This window comes from Suncus etruscus, chromosome X, assembly GCF_024139225.1.
Source record: "Suncus etruscus isolate mSunEtr1 chromosome X, mSunEtr1.pri.cur, whole genome shotgun sequence".
NCBI classification, from domain to species: Eukaryota; Metazoa; Chordata; class Mammalia; order Eulipotyphla; family Soricidae; genus Suncus; species Suncus etruscus.
The window spans coordinates 31,378,371-31,394,335 of record NC_064868.1 but is presented as its reverse complement, the minus strand read 5'-3'; the positions used below and the strand labels follow the sequence as shown (position 1 = coordinate 31,394,335).

The 15,965-nt window shown below is 34.4% G+C and overlaps 1 protein-coding gene across 1 annotated transcript in view; it reads left to right on the top strand.

Annotated features, from left to right (window-relative positions):
* The window catches only part of DMD (dystrophin), a 2,686,579-nt gene that overhangs the window by 964,689 nt on the left and 1,705,925 nt on the right, over positions 1 to 15,965 (top strand). The window contains exons 22-24 of the mRNA XM_049766737.1: positions 10,335 to 10,480; positions 13,083 to 13,295; positions 15,813 to 15,926. Coding sequence (XP_049622694.1) covers positions 10,335 to 10,480; positions 13,083 to 13,295; positions 15,813 to 15,926 — 473 coding nt within the window. The remainder of the gene's footprint in view (positions 1 to 10,334; positions 10,481 to 13,082; positions 13,296 to 15,812; positions 15,927 to 15,965) is intronic.

Sequence of the window (15,965 nt, the reverse complement as noted above, 5' to 3'; positions counted from 1 at the left end):
TTGAGGCAAGAGTCCATATCACTTTGGACTGGAGATTTGTTAGGCTACAGAACATTCATATGGCCTTAAATAAAGAGGTGGTAACCATATAGGGAGATGTAGTAGGAAATAGTCTTTCCTTCTGTTTTAATTTAAACATGGTTTTAAAGCTTGTTTACTTAACAAAGGTATCCAGGTTTGAGTTTGGGCACTATTCCAACATTAATTCCACAGACAGTATCAGCCTGAGTTCACAATGGCTCTTTTGATTCAAAACCTGCCTACTTTCACCACAGCTGCTGATCTCTGGTCTTGTCTGTCACAAGGCTACACTTCTCGGGGTTCAGAAGCCTAAGCTTAAAATGAATGCATTTCAAGGGCATGCAGAAAGATGCCTGCAAGCAGAGCTGCTCACTATCCTCAGTGTCATTGCTGGCCATCATGTAGCTGTGCCTCTGCTGCCTGTATTGCCAAATTGTAGGGCCTGCCTCACTTAACTTTGCCTCTGCTCCTCTCATGGCATTAATGTCCATTTACTGTGAGCCAGGCGATGGATCCATGCTGCACTCCACAGCTCCTGACCTGCTGTGCCATCAAGTCTGGGTGCCACTCACTAATATCCTGGTTCCCGCAACACCACTCCCCAGCCTCACTGCTAATGCTGGCTATATCCTCGCTTGCCATCTCACAGCTACACCACCCTTGCCTGTGTGGTTCAATGGTGCTGCCTTCCTGCCTTGCTTAATCTTCCCTACAATGCACTCCCTTGGTATTAATATTAGCATCCTGAGAGCTTGACCATGTAGACGAGCCCACACTGTACTCCACTGCACCCAGTCCTGGAACGGGACCACAAGTCAGGATGCCACTCAATGCCAGACTTCTGTCTCTGGGAATACCACCATATAGCCATTTTCATTATTGGCATGTTGTTTAAGGATGCCATGTTTTCCCCTTGCAAACTCCCTAAGCGTTGATTTTTCTATCTGGTGTCCAGTTGCTGCTTTTTCTCCAGGACTTGGATGCTCCATCACCAGATTTGGGGGTCTAGGGGATTTCATGCTCAAGGTCGCATGGGATGAGCTGTTCTTGGAGTCTCTAGGCTCCTATGTATTGCTGCTGCCCCAGCCGCTACCAACACCACTGTTTTTCTGTCTTTTTTCCTCGCTGGAAAAATGATCTTGAGGACTCTGATTTCAAACTCTGTAGTTAGTCCCTCATCCAATGATCCAATGTTAATCTGTTGAAAAATTCAAAAGTTAAATAGAGGCTTAGGGCCTAGCCCCCCTCACCTCAGATCATACCTTTGACACAAATGCCTTGTATTTAATTTTATTAATATATTTATTTAAACACCTTGATTACAAATATGATTTTACTTGGATTTCAGTCATGTAAAGAACACCCCCTTCACCTGTGTAGCATTCCCACCGCCAATATCCCAAATCTCCCTCCTCCCCACCCCACCTGTACTCTAGACAGACTTTCTGTTTCCCTCATTCATTCACATTGTGCATTTTATTTTGATGTAAGGGATTTTTTTGATTCTAGGAGAGTTAACTTTGGAATGCTATACTGTTGAAGTCTAGGGCATTTTTTTGAGAGAAGAGCCGGATAGACTCTTCTTTACTATTTTATTTTCTTTACCAAGAGCAGGATCAGTAAGACTATTGGCCATTTGTTTAAATTATCTATAAGATTCATATTGTGAGATGCAAACATTCTTTCTCATATGGCTTGAGTGATTGCATAGCATGTAGGATGTTTGCCTTGAATGCAGTCAACCTGGGTTTGATACCTAGTACCTTATATGGTACTCTAAACCCACCAGAATTAAGACCCGAGCACCATGATAGTGTCCCCCAATAAAAGAATTGCTCCTTTATTTAAGATTATTATAATATACATGCCTAATACAATGTAAAATACATTTTAGAAGTATGTTTCAGAGCAAGTGAGATGGCTCAATGGACTAGAACACAGGTTTTTTAAGGAGGAACCCTGGGCTCAGTGCCCAGTACCCTCTGAGCACTGAGCCAGGAGTAGTTCTTTAATTCGTCCAGCTGTGGCCCAAAGAAAAATATCTACTTCATTAGCTTACAAATTAGTAAACAAATTTCCTACTTGTCAGAAAAATAAGGAAAAGAAGGGAACAAATGGCAAGCCTTAAACTGTTTCAGTAATGTGACAGTTTGTAGTTATATAAACTAGGTTATAGAATTGTAATTGAATTGAAAATTGTTGAAAAGTAGAATACTAGAGCCACATTGTAGGAAGATACATATTTCAGTTGGTTCCTTGGTGTTAAATTGTATTTAAATTTAAATTTTTCTGAGATGGTCTTAGATAATAATCCTATTCCCTCACTAATTTTGCTCATTTAAAATTTTTTGCTCATTTGAAATTTTACCCAGAGCCTTTTGTAGAAAAGGAGAATGAGCAACAAGCACTCTGAGCAGAGTGGTGGCAAAATAGCAAGGCTTGAATTAAGTGATAAGTTTTGGTTGGAGGATAGGGCTTTTACTGGTTATGAGAAGTTGGTGTGAAAAGCTGATTGACTTTCAATCGCATAAAAGTCCTCGAAAGCCAGACTGGGAAAGTAACTCATATATTGCCATTGGGGATTGAAGTTTTAGAATTTCTTCCACTTCTCTTTTTTTTTTTTTTTTTTTTTTTTTTGGTTTTTGGGCCACACCCGTTTGATGCTCAGGGGTTACTCCTGGCTATGTGCTCAGAAATCGCCCCTGGCTTGGGGGGACCATATGGGACGCAGGGGGATCGAACCGCGGTCCTTCCTTGGCTAGCGCTTGCAAGGCAGACACCTTACCTCCACGCCACCTACCCGGCCCCTCTTCCACTTCTCTTAAGTAGTTATTTCTAATAAGTTAATTCATATGCTGTGGACTTTTGCTTTTTATTAGACAGCCAACTTCTGCAAGCATTTAAATTTTAAAAGACTTTTTGCTCCATTTCATGCTTTTTCATTTAATAATTCTTTGGGAATGACAGGAAAAAAAGCTCTTTGTTGATATGTCTCCTTGGGGACAAGTTGAACTCTACTTGATATGGAATAAAAGTGATATTATGAACTTGAGTATTTTTCCAAGTTATATGAAGGAAGTAGCAGGCATATTTATTTCTATACACCCACAAATGCAAGCCTGCATGCCTGTAAACATACACTATACAGTTTAAACCATCATGGATTTCTACTTGTACATGATAGGGAACTCAGGAAGGGTTTAACTTTATATTCCAAGTGAAAGATTTTTTTATACACCGTCACTTTACAGCTTACTAACATAAACACTTTCCTTTGTATTAGAACTTCAAAATCTGATATATATATATATATATATATATATATATATATATATTTACTCTTAGAATATGTGAATTCAGACTAGCTAGATATAAGTTGCTTAATGGATTCCTGAATCTAGTGACATACTGCACAGCATTGTTCTATATTCTTTTTCTCCTTTTTATAATCTATGACAGTTGAGTTTTCTTCAAAATGATATTTCAGCTTTTGAGAAGCACTGATACAAATTCTTCTCAAAAACTGCTCTACATAAAGTACTATGCTGAGGTGACAATCATGATAAATTTATAGTATAATGGGGGAAATCTGAATTTCCAAAATAGATATTTTTCTCTTGCATAGTATGTAAAGTTTGTATTCCTCACATAGACTCACATATTCACTATAATCAGGTTTTGTGGAATTAAAATAGTATCAGTTGCACAAACATGATTTCATCTTTCTATCTTTGATTTTCTGATAATACTCAGCTGCTTTTAGGCTTACTTTTGGCTAGGTGTTCAAGGATTGCTCCTGGCGTTACTCTGGGGACAACATGGCAGCCTCGTCATTGAAACTAGATTGGCAATATTCAGAGAAAATACTTACTATGAACATAAATTAACTGGTTGTGGCTCAAATCCTGTACCAATGGCCCCCAATAAAACCAGTAATATAAAGAAATTTGAACATATATTTAACATCTAAAGCGAATGATAGGTTTTTATAATCATATATGACCAAACATTAAATCTTTGAGCCATTGTTTTCACATCCTTGTTTTGACTTTATTATTTTCATCAGAACTCAGAAGATATTTAGATGATAGAATCTGAAATTACATATATTGTCTAATTTCTATTGGACAAAGAACATTATAAATTGAATTATTAATATCAATTTCTATATGAAGTTTAAAGAAATGATGTTCCTACATAAAGCAGTGCTAGTACAGTTCATAATTGGAATTCTATAGGCTGTACCCCACAAATAATCTCACTGACCCATAAAGCTCTCGTTCCTAGTTTGCTCTTGAGTACTGTTGAGTTCTGTATCATACCATAATTTTTAAGCTAAAACAATTTTGAATACTTCTCTGATATACTTAAGTTGTTTGGTTTAAATGAAATATACCAAACAGTTGTAAATTTCTCAAGGCAATTTCAGAAAATTAAAAACCATATTCTAAAATTATAGGATATGCTTATATCATTCATAAAGAAACAGAAAAATAAATTGATATTGTTTTGTGTTTATACATGTTCTGTTCTGCACTGTGCTCTCAGATTTTATGTAGTAAAATTTTAAAACAAAGTGAAAACCAAACTCTGTAAATTTAAAAAACATTTGGGTAGATTTCAAGAAGTGTAGTGTCAAATTGGTTGAGGGTTAAGAAAGGAGAAATAATTGAAAAATATATTTTGAATACATTTCACCAATCTGTGCTGATACTCATGAAGACTTGGTTGCCAGGAAATTTAGATTTAATGAGTATATTGAAAATCAGAGAGATTAATTAAATAGAAGACTAGTACCAAACAGAAGACCCCAGTTCATGGGTGCTAATCTCTCTAGCGCTCAAGATTAATAGGAAGCTAATTATCCAGCATTAGTTTCATTATGCTATATTTAATTATATATACACATTGAATATAAACTTTATTAAATATTGGTGCTTTTATCCTATATGTATAAAACACATAAGCCCATATTTAAATATGATTTGTAATCTATTTTTAATGGTGGTTGGCTCTTAGCCAGATTCAGTAAATGTATAAATGTGAGAAAAAACATTATTGCAATTCAAGAAAAACTACCTTCAAAGGCTGGAAACTATGAAGTGAGAATAGAGTAAAACAGGGGTCTCAAACTCAATTTACCTGGGGGCCGCAGGAGGCAAAGTCGGGGTGAGGCAGGGCCGCATAAGGGATTTCACTTACCGAATGTTCACAATAAAAAAATCCCCATTAGTAAGAAAAAAAATCACAAAAAATTGCATTAAGCATTTGCATATCCTGAACAGAACTGCTCGGGGTATGCGAATGTTTAATGCGATTTTTTTCTTACTAATGCAATTCTTATTGCGATTATTCGGTAAGAGAATAATCGCGAATACTGCGATATTTGAAGGCCAGCCGCGGGCCACAGAATGTTGTACGGAGGGCTGCAAATGGACCGCCGGCCGCGAGTTTGAGACCCCTGGAGTAAAAGTTAATTATAGTTATTCAGAATATTGATAGAACTTTGCACAGTGATTGTAAATATTTAGTAAATAGGATAATCTTATTTCTGTTTTCTCAATCATCTTATTTGTGATGGTAGGATTGTCTAATCCCTGGGTTCAACCTATATTTCTGGTTAAAAAAAAACATTCCCTGAATGCCAGATTACATTGTAACTGCTGATTTTTAATTCCAAAAATACTAATTCATTGTATATCATTGTACATAATTTGGGGGTTAACCCCTAAGATCAACTCTTTGCTCTTATTGTGCTTGTAATACAGGGAAAGACATAGCCTCACTTTTATAAATGAGGTCGAGGATGCTAAAATGTTAAGTAATTTTCTGACTCACTAGCTGTGAGTCTTTGGATGTAAAAGAGCAAGATAAGGACTCTGAAATGAAACCTCCCATACCAGGGACTTCAATTTATTTATTTATTTGTTTATTTATTTGTTTTTGTTTTTTGGCCACACCCGGTGATGCTAAAGGGTTACTCCTGGCTATGTGCTCAGAAATTGCTCCTTGCTTGGCAGACCATATGGCACATCAGGAGATCAAACCACGGTCCATCCTAGGTTAGCGTGGGCAAGGCAGATGCCTTACTGCTTGGGCCACCGCTCCAGCCCTAACAATTTAGATTTCCTTGAGAACACACTGCTTTATATGGAATCCAAAAGAGTATGTAAGTGGAGTCAAAAAGATTATGGGAGGAGTTGATGCCTAGCTACAAATCACAGAAGTCCAGTTCCAGGAAACCTTGGACAGAGTTACGAAAGAGCAGTCTGGAAAGATATGGTGAGTTGTAAGATATGGTAAGGCAGACACCTCCATGAGAAAAGATGAGAATCTCTTGGTGTGGTTTTTTTTTTTTTTTTGGTAACTTAACACAGTCTGTTTTGCATTTTCATGATCTGTCCATCCATATAAGGTACGTTAAAAGGAATGAAAAACTGCAGACACTATTGAATGTTTTGTTTGTATTTTCATGTGCTAGATAAATGTATTGTGTGAAATACGAATGCATTTTCTGATCTTGTCTTTTACATGTTCTTTTACAATTGGGCACATATATATATTTTTTCTCAGTGAAAAGACAAAGTCTTGTGCTGTGCTCGAATACAACATAGGAACAGTTATACAGAATGAGATCAAGAGTTCAATGACACAAATTTTAATTTTCATTAAATAGAAAGTTTGAAGAAAGCTTAAAAAGAGAAACTATAGCAAGCACAGCCTTTCTTTGCACTGATCCTCATCTGTTCTTATATTTTCTATTTCTATTTCTAAAAATTATAATTGCATTCTCTCTCCCTCTTCTTCTCTCCCCTTTCCCCCTCCATACTATACCTTATATTTTATCACTGCTCCTTATTAATATGAGGTACTACATTTTATTTTTTCCTTTTCTAAATCACCAGTTAGATATTAAGCATCATAAGTAATGTGAATTTTCTTTTGATATTTTTTTTAAAAAATTGCACTCCTATTTCTCAGGAGGGTGCTGAACAAATATTTGTGGAATGAAGTAATAAAAAGAATGACCTCAATTATACACATAGTATCAACAGCCCCACTTTTATAAATGAGGTCGAGGATGCTAAAATGTTAAGTAATTTTCTGAAGCGTCTCAGATGAAAGCCTTATCTGCCAAGTTGGTTTATCAAACTGCAGCATCAAGACACCATAATTGTCATGATATAAAACCTCTTGGCACAAAAACAAGGTGGAAATGAAATCATTTTAGATGTACATTAAAACATGCTATATTCTCTAATTAGAAAAATAATTCTAGTGCCTACATCAACTTTTCACACTTACCTCTCCCTTCTTATTATATTCATCTTCTGAATAAAATTAAATTGATTAATATCAAACATCTAATGTTTATTAATTTCAGAGTAATCCGTTTTGGAGTTTTTCTTAGGGGCTTTTGTCCAGCAATGCTCAGGGTTTATTCTTGACTCTGTACTCAAGAATTACTTAAGTGGTAATGGGGAGACCATTGGAATGCTAGGGATTAAGTCCAGAACAAAGAGCATGTTCTTTGCTCTATTGTCACTCCAGCTCTCCTTTTGTAGGAGTTTGTAATGCATATAACACATTGCCCTCCATATTATATGAAGGAAATGCCTTCTTAGAGACAATTTTTCTTCAACATAGCTGAAATATGTCTTTACCTAACTATTCTGTATAAGATCCTTCCTACCTCTGTTTATTAACAATTAGAGTCAAGTCAGTAGATGGATTTAACAGGCAGAGAAACAGACTCTAATGAGTGTATGGAATTTAAGTAGAGAAACACATTTTGTATGGGAAGCAATACTGAAGTTAATAATACAGAAGAATTTTTTAATAAAATAAAATAAAAGTGGTAAGGTTTATTGAAACATCTGATATAAATTTGGGCACAGAAGCTTCTAAACTAATATGAGCATATTAAAAATTCTCAGTAATTATTTCTAACACATGTCCCTGCCATTATCTTTACCATCTGAAAGTACCAGTTATAGGTTTGCTCAATAATTGACTATATAATCTCACATAATGTGGAAGCAAATAGAATTTAGACATATGCCCTGACTAGTGAACCTAGTATGGTTTAAACATGCCATCTGATAGAATGAATAAATCTTACTCTTTTGTGTTATGGCTTTAGCTATGTGGACAAATTTTCAACTATTATTTCTTTGCACATGTCTTATAACCCCTTTTTCTTTTCTGTTTTTTGTTTTTGTTTTTGTTTTGGGGGGGGGTTCGGGCCACACCTGTTTGATGCTCAGGGTTTATTCCTAGCTAAGAGCTCAGAAATTTCTCCTGGCTTGGAGAGACCATATGGGACGCCGGGGGATTGAACCGCGGTCCTTCCTTGGCTATTGCTTGCAAGGCAGACACCTTACCTCTAGCGCCACCTCACCAGCCCCAACCCCTTTTTCTTTTCAAATGTTTTTAAATGATCCCACTTTCTGTTTTTAAATTCTTTTTTATTCTATTTTCTTTTTCTCAATATTTTGTTTCAAAAATATATTTTGGTTTATATCAAGGGTTAGAAATCTCATGTTTAGCTGTGTAATCTAGTTAAACACCCATTCATTGAGTCCATACTTTGCACTTAGTGCATTCTTCAGTCTAGAATTACTTTTGATTCTGTTTAAAATTTGTTCTGTGCTTTTAATAAACTTTAATTTTCAATATTCAAGTGTTGGCACTAGTCTCCTTGAAGATGATAGCTGAAAATAACCTAGATATTTATGTTGCATGAATTTATATATATATATTTGTATATAGTATATATAAAATATATACTAAATATATGCATATGATTCAAAATATTTAACTATGGATCACATGTTGGGTATTATATTTTATGTACATTTCAACTGTTATACATCTATATGGTAATGGAAATAAAATCATTATTCTTTGGGAATCATTCATTTTGACTGTGAAACTGCTTGAACCAATTAAAAAGTCACTAAGCTTTTACTGGGATCAAATATAAAGTGTTCGGCCTTTCTAATTTTTAATATAATTTTATTTTGTTATGATTTTGGACAACATCTAACAATAGTCAGGGTTTACTTCAGACTCGGCTCCCAGCAATTACTCCTGGCAGTGCACATGGTACCATAGGAGTGTTGGGAATAGGACTTATGTTGACCAAGTGCAAGGCAAGTGCACTACCTACTGTACGATCACTGCAGTGCCAGTTTATTTTTAGAGTAGCCTGTTTTGTTTACTCTTCATATGAATAACAATGCATATTTTAGAGGATTCTTTTAAGATTATATATACTTATATATTACATAATATATACCTATATATTGCAATATGTCTAAGATCCTGACTCAATGTAAGAATATAAAATGATTTTTACTTAAATAAGAGGTGTTAGGATATACTTTAAAATTCCCAGCCCCCCAGTTAGAGGGGAAAATAAGGGAGGCACCACGACCAAACAGGTGCAAGACTACTAACTAGTAGGCTAGATACAGAGGAGACCACATATTCTAGCAACCCTGGGGGTGAGGGAAGAGGATATGGGAGGTAGGACAAAAACGGAGGTGTAGGGAGGACAATTTGGTGATAGGAATCCCCCCTGATTTTATGTAAATATGTACCTAAAATATTATTGTCAACAATATGTAAGTCACTATGATCAAAATAAAAATTATATTAAAAAATAAAAATTAAAAAAACATACAAACATTTAAATAGAAGTCTAACAAAAATTACAATTTGGAGACTAAGTGGATAGAACTATTTTGATCTACATCCTGTCACCAAATTTCATGTTATGTTAATGTATATGTTATGTATATGTGTATGTACAGTATATATTATGGCAATATATAGGATATGGATTACAATGTATATATGCATTACCACTGAAAGCAATTTTGCTTTCAAACAACAAATAAAGCAAAATCAATTGTGAAAAAAAAATTCCCAGGGCTTTGGATGATGAATCTGTTTTCTCTAAAGCCAAATAAAAAATCAAAAGAGAATGAGTTTTGAATTTACTTGGATTTCTCCAAAAACTCATTGTGATCTTGGAAAAGTTACTGAGTTTCTCTCTTTATTTTCTAACAATTCAAACATTGAATTTAATGAGGATGTGAGGATTCAATGTTACATGTATAATTTATATCAAAATAGAAAACATATAATGGGGATTTATCTTTAGAAGTAGCAGTATATTATAATATGTATTTTAGGTATTTGCATTTTATTAAACCGGTAGCAATTTACCAAACATTTGAGAAACTGAAACTACAAAAATAATACATGTTTAAATCATTCTTTTTTCCCTTTTCTTTTCGATCAAGTTTTTGATGCGTTGCCACCTGTACGCTATCAGGAGACCATGACTACCATCTTGACATGGATCCAGCAATCAGAAACAAAAATCTTTATACCTCAGGTTACTGTGACTGAATATGAAATCATGGAGCAGAGACTTGTGGAATTACAGGTCTGTGATTGTTTGTTTTACAGAACAGAAATAAGATCTCATTTATTAATTAATTACACTGGCATAACCTTAAAACGTTAACCTTAAACTATTCACGGTATGACCGGTTGATAAGAAAGTGAGGCTTTAAAATGCAATATTTTATGCATTTGTGCTATCTCCTTAAGATAAAAAAGGTAGTATTTTAAGAAAACAGGGTCACATTATGAAATATATTTTCTAATTGAGTATGTGTTTGAAATATATTGGTTATTATAAAAGTGATGATCTTGTTTTTATGTTTGCCTTCTAGTTTATTACTAGACTCATAATTCTAAATAGAAGTAAAATCTACATAGCTATAAACTAGTTGTAATTTTAATGTAATTCCTGTAATATTGTAATTAGTTATTTAAGTTCTAATAACTATATTTGTAGCAACCTTACATCAGGGACTATAAGACACCAATATGGAAACCAAGTGAACAGATATCTTAAGATATTTAGTTTACTTTCACACTAATTTATATAAGCATTTATTATATAGTCAGTCACATTATATTTTCAAGATATGACTATTTAAGTACACATACAAGCTGAGTGGTTGATTATATTCATAGTTTGATAACAAAATAAAAAGTTAAAATCTTAGTTTTGTTATAACTTAATTTTTGAGACTTAATGCTTCTCTAAATGTAACTTTAGAATTTTTCAAATATGTTGCAAATGTCAGCCAATTTACACTGTATGCTGCAATACAAAACTATAACTGTTAGCCTTTCTTACCTTTTCAGGTGTCCTTGATTTTTTAAATGATTACAAAATTTATTTTGAAAAAATTAGTCTTAATTGATTAGTAAAGTGGTAAAATAAGATTACATGGTTATAGCAATAAGGGGAGTGGATAAAGAACTAAATAGATTTGTTCAGTTGAGGGGAAAAGTTTATCTTTACTGAAAAAAATGGAGGCTTTATAAATACTAAGAAAAATGCATATTCTAACTGAAAAAAATAATGCAGTTAGAATTATGTATTCAATTTTATATCGAATTTAAATACCATCTAGAATTTGTAAAAGTAATAAGCATAACATTTTGAGGATATTTTAATAAAATTCCTAAGAGCCATATGTGGGGAAATACAAAAATCAATGAAAACAATCACAAGCATAGTAAAAATACCGAGACAATTTAAAAGAAAAATGAAACCAAGGAAAAACACTTATCTGAGTAAAGGAAAAAGACATTAGTAAGAAGTTACCAAAAGGGACATAAACCACCTTGAAAAATCAGAAATTTGATAACTTGAATTGGAAATGCTGAAAGTATAGATTTCCAAAATGAGATACCATTCCTTACACACAAAGTTATAAAAGCAAAACAGACAACACAATCGTATCCCAATGGATAAATTTATGTGAGCTCTTGTGAGGCTAGTGCAAACGTACAGCAGGTAGGGAGCTGGCCATGCACTTGGCCTACCCAGGTTTGATCTCTGGCATCCCATAGGGTTCCAAGATCCCTGAAAGGAATGATTCCTGAGTGCAGAGCCTGTAGTAAGTACTAAATACTGCTAGGTATGGCCAAAAACCAGAAAAATGTTCAGTCAGTACCATAGGAAAAGACTCTTACTAAAATGTTTAGTTCAAAATATGCATGCTGGATATTGTCTGAAGAGTCACTATTCAGTAACAGTTTAATAAATATATTAAAATGTATATCACATAATAGACATAAGTTAATTTGTATCCATAAATAAGACTTTGGGAATGTTTAGCATATTGTGTAGGTTATCTTATATTAAAGGACTAATATATGGTACACATATATCATAGATATTTAAAAGCAGAGGTACATATGAAAATGATAATGCTAATATAATGGAATATTTTCATGTTTATCACAAACCTTAATTATAACCAAAATTGCACTCAAATAAATATTGAGGAAGGAAAACGTTATGAGAGGTGTCCTGTTGTAAAAAATTACTTAGATTTACATTTTATCTATTAAACCAACTTAATTCACCTCCAAAATTGCCATAGATTTTTACTATTATACCACAGAAAAAGCAATGTATTTTTTTAAAAAATGCAAAGTGGTAGTTAACTGGAGTAGGCCATTAATCTGGTAACTTAGACTTGTGTTATCTCATATAATGGTATTATGTAATTGCATATTTCCTTGTAAAGTTAGGAAAAAGTGTATAATCAAGTTAGACTCCTTTAACTAGATTATAAGTAGAGTCATTAATACAGAGTTCTGCTAAAATTGGATTGCTAAAATGGTGGTTTATTCAAATCTAGTTTGGAATACATTTGACATTGTTCATGAAAATCAGCATACATTTTACTTTTTTATTTTGAAAATTAACTTTGTTTTAAAACGTTATTAAGTGTACAACTTGATCTTACAGGAAGTAGAATTGAAGTTACCACCAGTGATTTAATTTTTATAACTAGCTGTTTGACAACAGATAATGTGTCATTTAATTTTTTAGACATTTGGATAACATCACTTTCAATTTTAAGTAGTTTTAATTTAGCTCATCAAGGAAAGTGCACAATGAAAGCCATTAGGATTCTGAGACTAACATAAATATCTTTGCTTTTTGCAACTGTAAGGCTTTACAAAGTTCTCTCCAAGACCAACAAAGTGGCTTCAACTATCTCAGTACCACCGTGGAAGAGATGTCAAAGAAAGCACCTTCTGATATTAGCCGGAAATACCAATCTGAATTTGAAGACATTGAGGCCCGATGGAAGAAAATCTCCTCCAAGCTAGCTGAAAATTGCCACAAACTAGAAGACCATATGACTAAACTCCGAAAAATTCAGGTAATTCAATATGACTTTTATATTACTTTTTCTCTTGTGTTTCTTCCCTAGCAGTGTATTGTAAAGATTAATGGCCAAGAGGCAGGAGCAGTAGCACAGCAGTAGAGTGTTTGCCTTGCATGTGGCTGGCCTGAGACAGACACTGTTTTCGATCCCCAACATCCCCTGAGCTTGCCAGGCTCCATTTCTGAGTGCAGAGCCAGGAGTAACAGCCAGGCTCTAAATACTCCCCAACTCCCCCCATCAAAAAAGCCAATAGATATTCATCCTTCATACTTCTTCTAGCCAGTAATAATTGTGGACTACACACATTTCTCAAATGAGTATGCTTTTCATATTTCTTTTTACTAAAACCATAATAAGTTCTTCTGTTTAGAATTCTTATAAAATATGTATTTCCTTGAAGTTTATATGATCCTTAGCCTGCTTTTATCTAGATAATTTTCAAAGCAAGTCTTTCTGTTTGGTGAGTGTGTGATGATGTTGTTTGGGGGAGTCATACCAGGTTGTGCTCAGAGGTTACTCCTGACTATGCACCCCTGAAGATACTCAGGGTATCATATGAGATGTCGGGATCACATCTAAATTAGCCGCATGCAAGACAAGTCCCTTACCCATTGTACTATCTCTGTGGCCCTCAAAACTAGTATTTCTATCTTGTCTTTTATTTCTCTAGTGTCCTTTAAAATATAGGTAACATTTGACTTATGAATAGAGTTATGTCATGTAATATAGTTATATTACTTAATCAGCATATTTCACTTAAACTGCGTCAGTATAATTCCATCTGGCAAACTACCTTCTGCTGTTTAATTTGAGAAGTGCCACCATGCAGATAATCGTCCAATTTCAATATAGTAAATCAACACTCATTTTATTTTGATCATTAAAACCTTCTAATTATTATAGGTTTACATTACAAATTCTCTGGCTCATTGCTTATTTATTTGATTGTGTCAAGGTTTTAGGACATTCCTGGTAATAGTAAAAGCTTGACATGTTCAAGGGATCACTCCTAGTAGTTCTCTGGGCATCATATGCCTGGGGGAAAACCAGGGCTGGCCACAGTCAAGTCAAAGGCCTTCACCTCTGTACCATCTCTCCTTCACAAATCTGATCCATTTTGGGCAACTACTCTATTTGTATAATCACTGAATCAATTCTACTTGTTCTGGTTATAGTCCAGAATATTATAACTCCTGTCCCCTAAAACTTTTATAAGCCAGTAAACACAATAATGCCTGGTGAGTTGAGTGGGGAGGCAGTACAAATTCTGGTATTTCTGGAACCCAGTTGTGTAAAGCCTAATGGTTTAATGTTAGGGCCTGGTATTGTGGGGTGAGGCCCAGCAGTACTCAGGAGTTAGCACGACCACTTGGATGGTGCCTAGTCCAGTATGTTGGGGAATGTGAAGTCAAGGGATAAACTCTAGGCCTCCAAACATACCAAGCATGTGTTATACCTTTTGAACTGATCAATGAGTTTGTGAAATCATTTGAAAATCATTTAAAAAATGGTATTTGTTTCTCCAACCTCAAGTCATTGTTTACAAATCATATTAAAGGAAAAATATCTGTGAAGCATGATTTTAACAGAAATTTAATGGAGAGGGGGCAACAAGATAGTACAGTAGATACGAGTTCTTTCCTGGCACATGACTTACCTGGGCTCGATCCCTTATACTTTATAGGGCCCTTGAATCTGAGTGCAGAAAAAGGATTAATCCCAGAGCACTGTCAGGTGTAGCCCAACATGCCTCCCTCCAAAAAAATATCAAATAGAGAAAATATCACACTTGGACAGCCCAGTTGAATTATACTGAAATCAAGAAATTTCAAAGGTACATATTTGAAAAATAGCCTCCCATATAAAAGGCAGCAAGATAAAAAGGAAATTTGTGGGAAAATATTAGGTTGGATTGTTTAGTTATAAATGATAAATTGTGGGGTTTTTGTTTTTGTTTTTGTTTTATCAGTAGGTCAACCTGCTCAAACAAAAAAGAAATTAAAAGCCAAAATTGTATCTTTAAAGGTAGCAAAAATCTTGGCCTGAAAATTCACAACTGAAGAGACTATTTAAACTGTCAGCTGTGGGAAACAATTTGTGGAAGTTCAGGTTTAGGGAGGCTATAAAGATACCATTACATTGAGTTTATTGTTCATAGTTTGTTTTATGTACTGTTAGGGCACATTGTTAGTATTATCATGAGTTATTTTGTAACTTAAAATTTCTCCAGAGGGGCATGTGATTTAATGTTCTCGAGAGTAACATCGTAAAACCACATTTGGTAGTAATATTTTATTTTTAACAATAGCAGACTTCATACACGAACGCTCATACAGATGGCTATAAAAATGCAGTCTTAGTAAAAATACTCTCTTGCTGAAGAGCTACTTAGAAACATCCTTCAAACACAGACATTGTTCCTGGGCTTGTGTTCAGATATACCACTATGATGAGTTGGGTTAAGAAAAATCAGCATCCCAATAATGCTTTGAAATTGGACTTTGATTCCAGAATCACATAGCAACCTTGAAGAAATGGATGGCTGAAGTTGATGTTTTCCTGAAGGAAGAATGGCCTGCCGTTGGGGATCCAGAAATTCTTCAAAAACAACTGAAACAGTGCAGGGTAAGATTGTTTTTGTGTGTATATACTTATGTTTGTTCG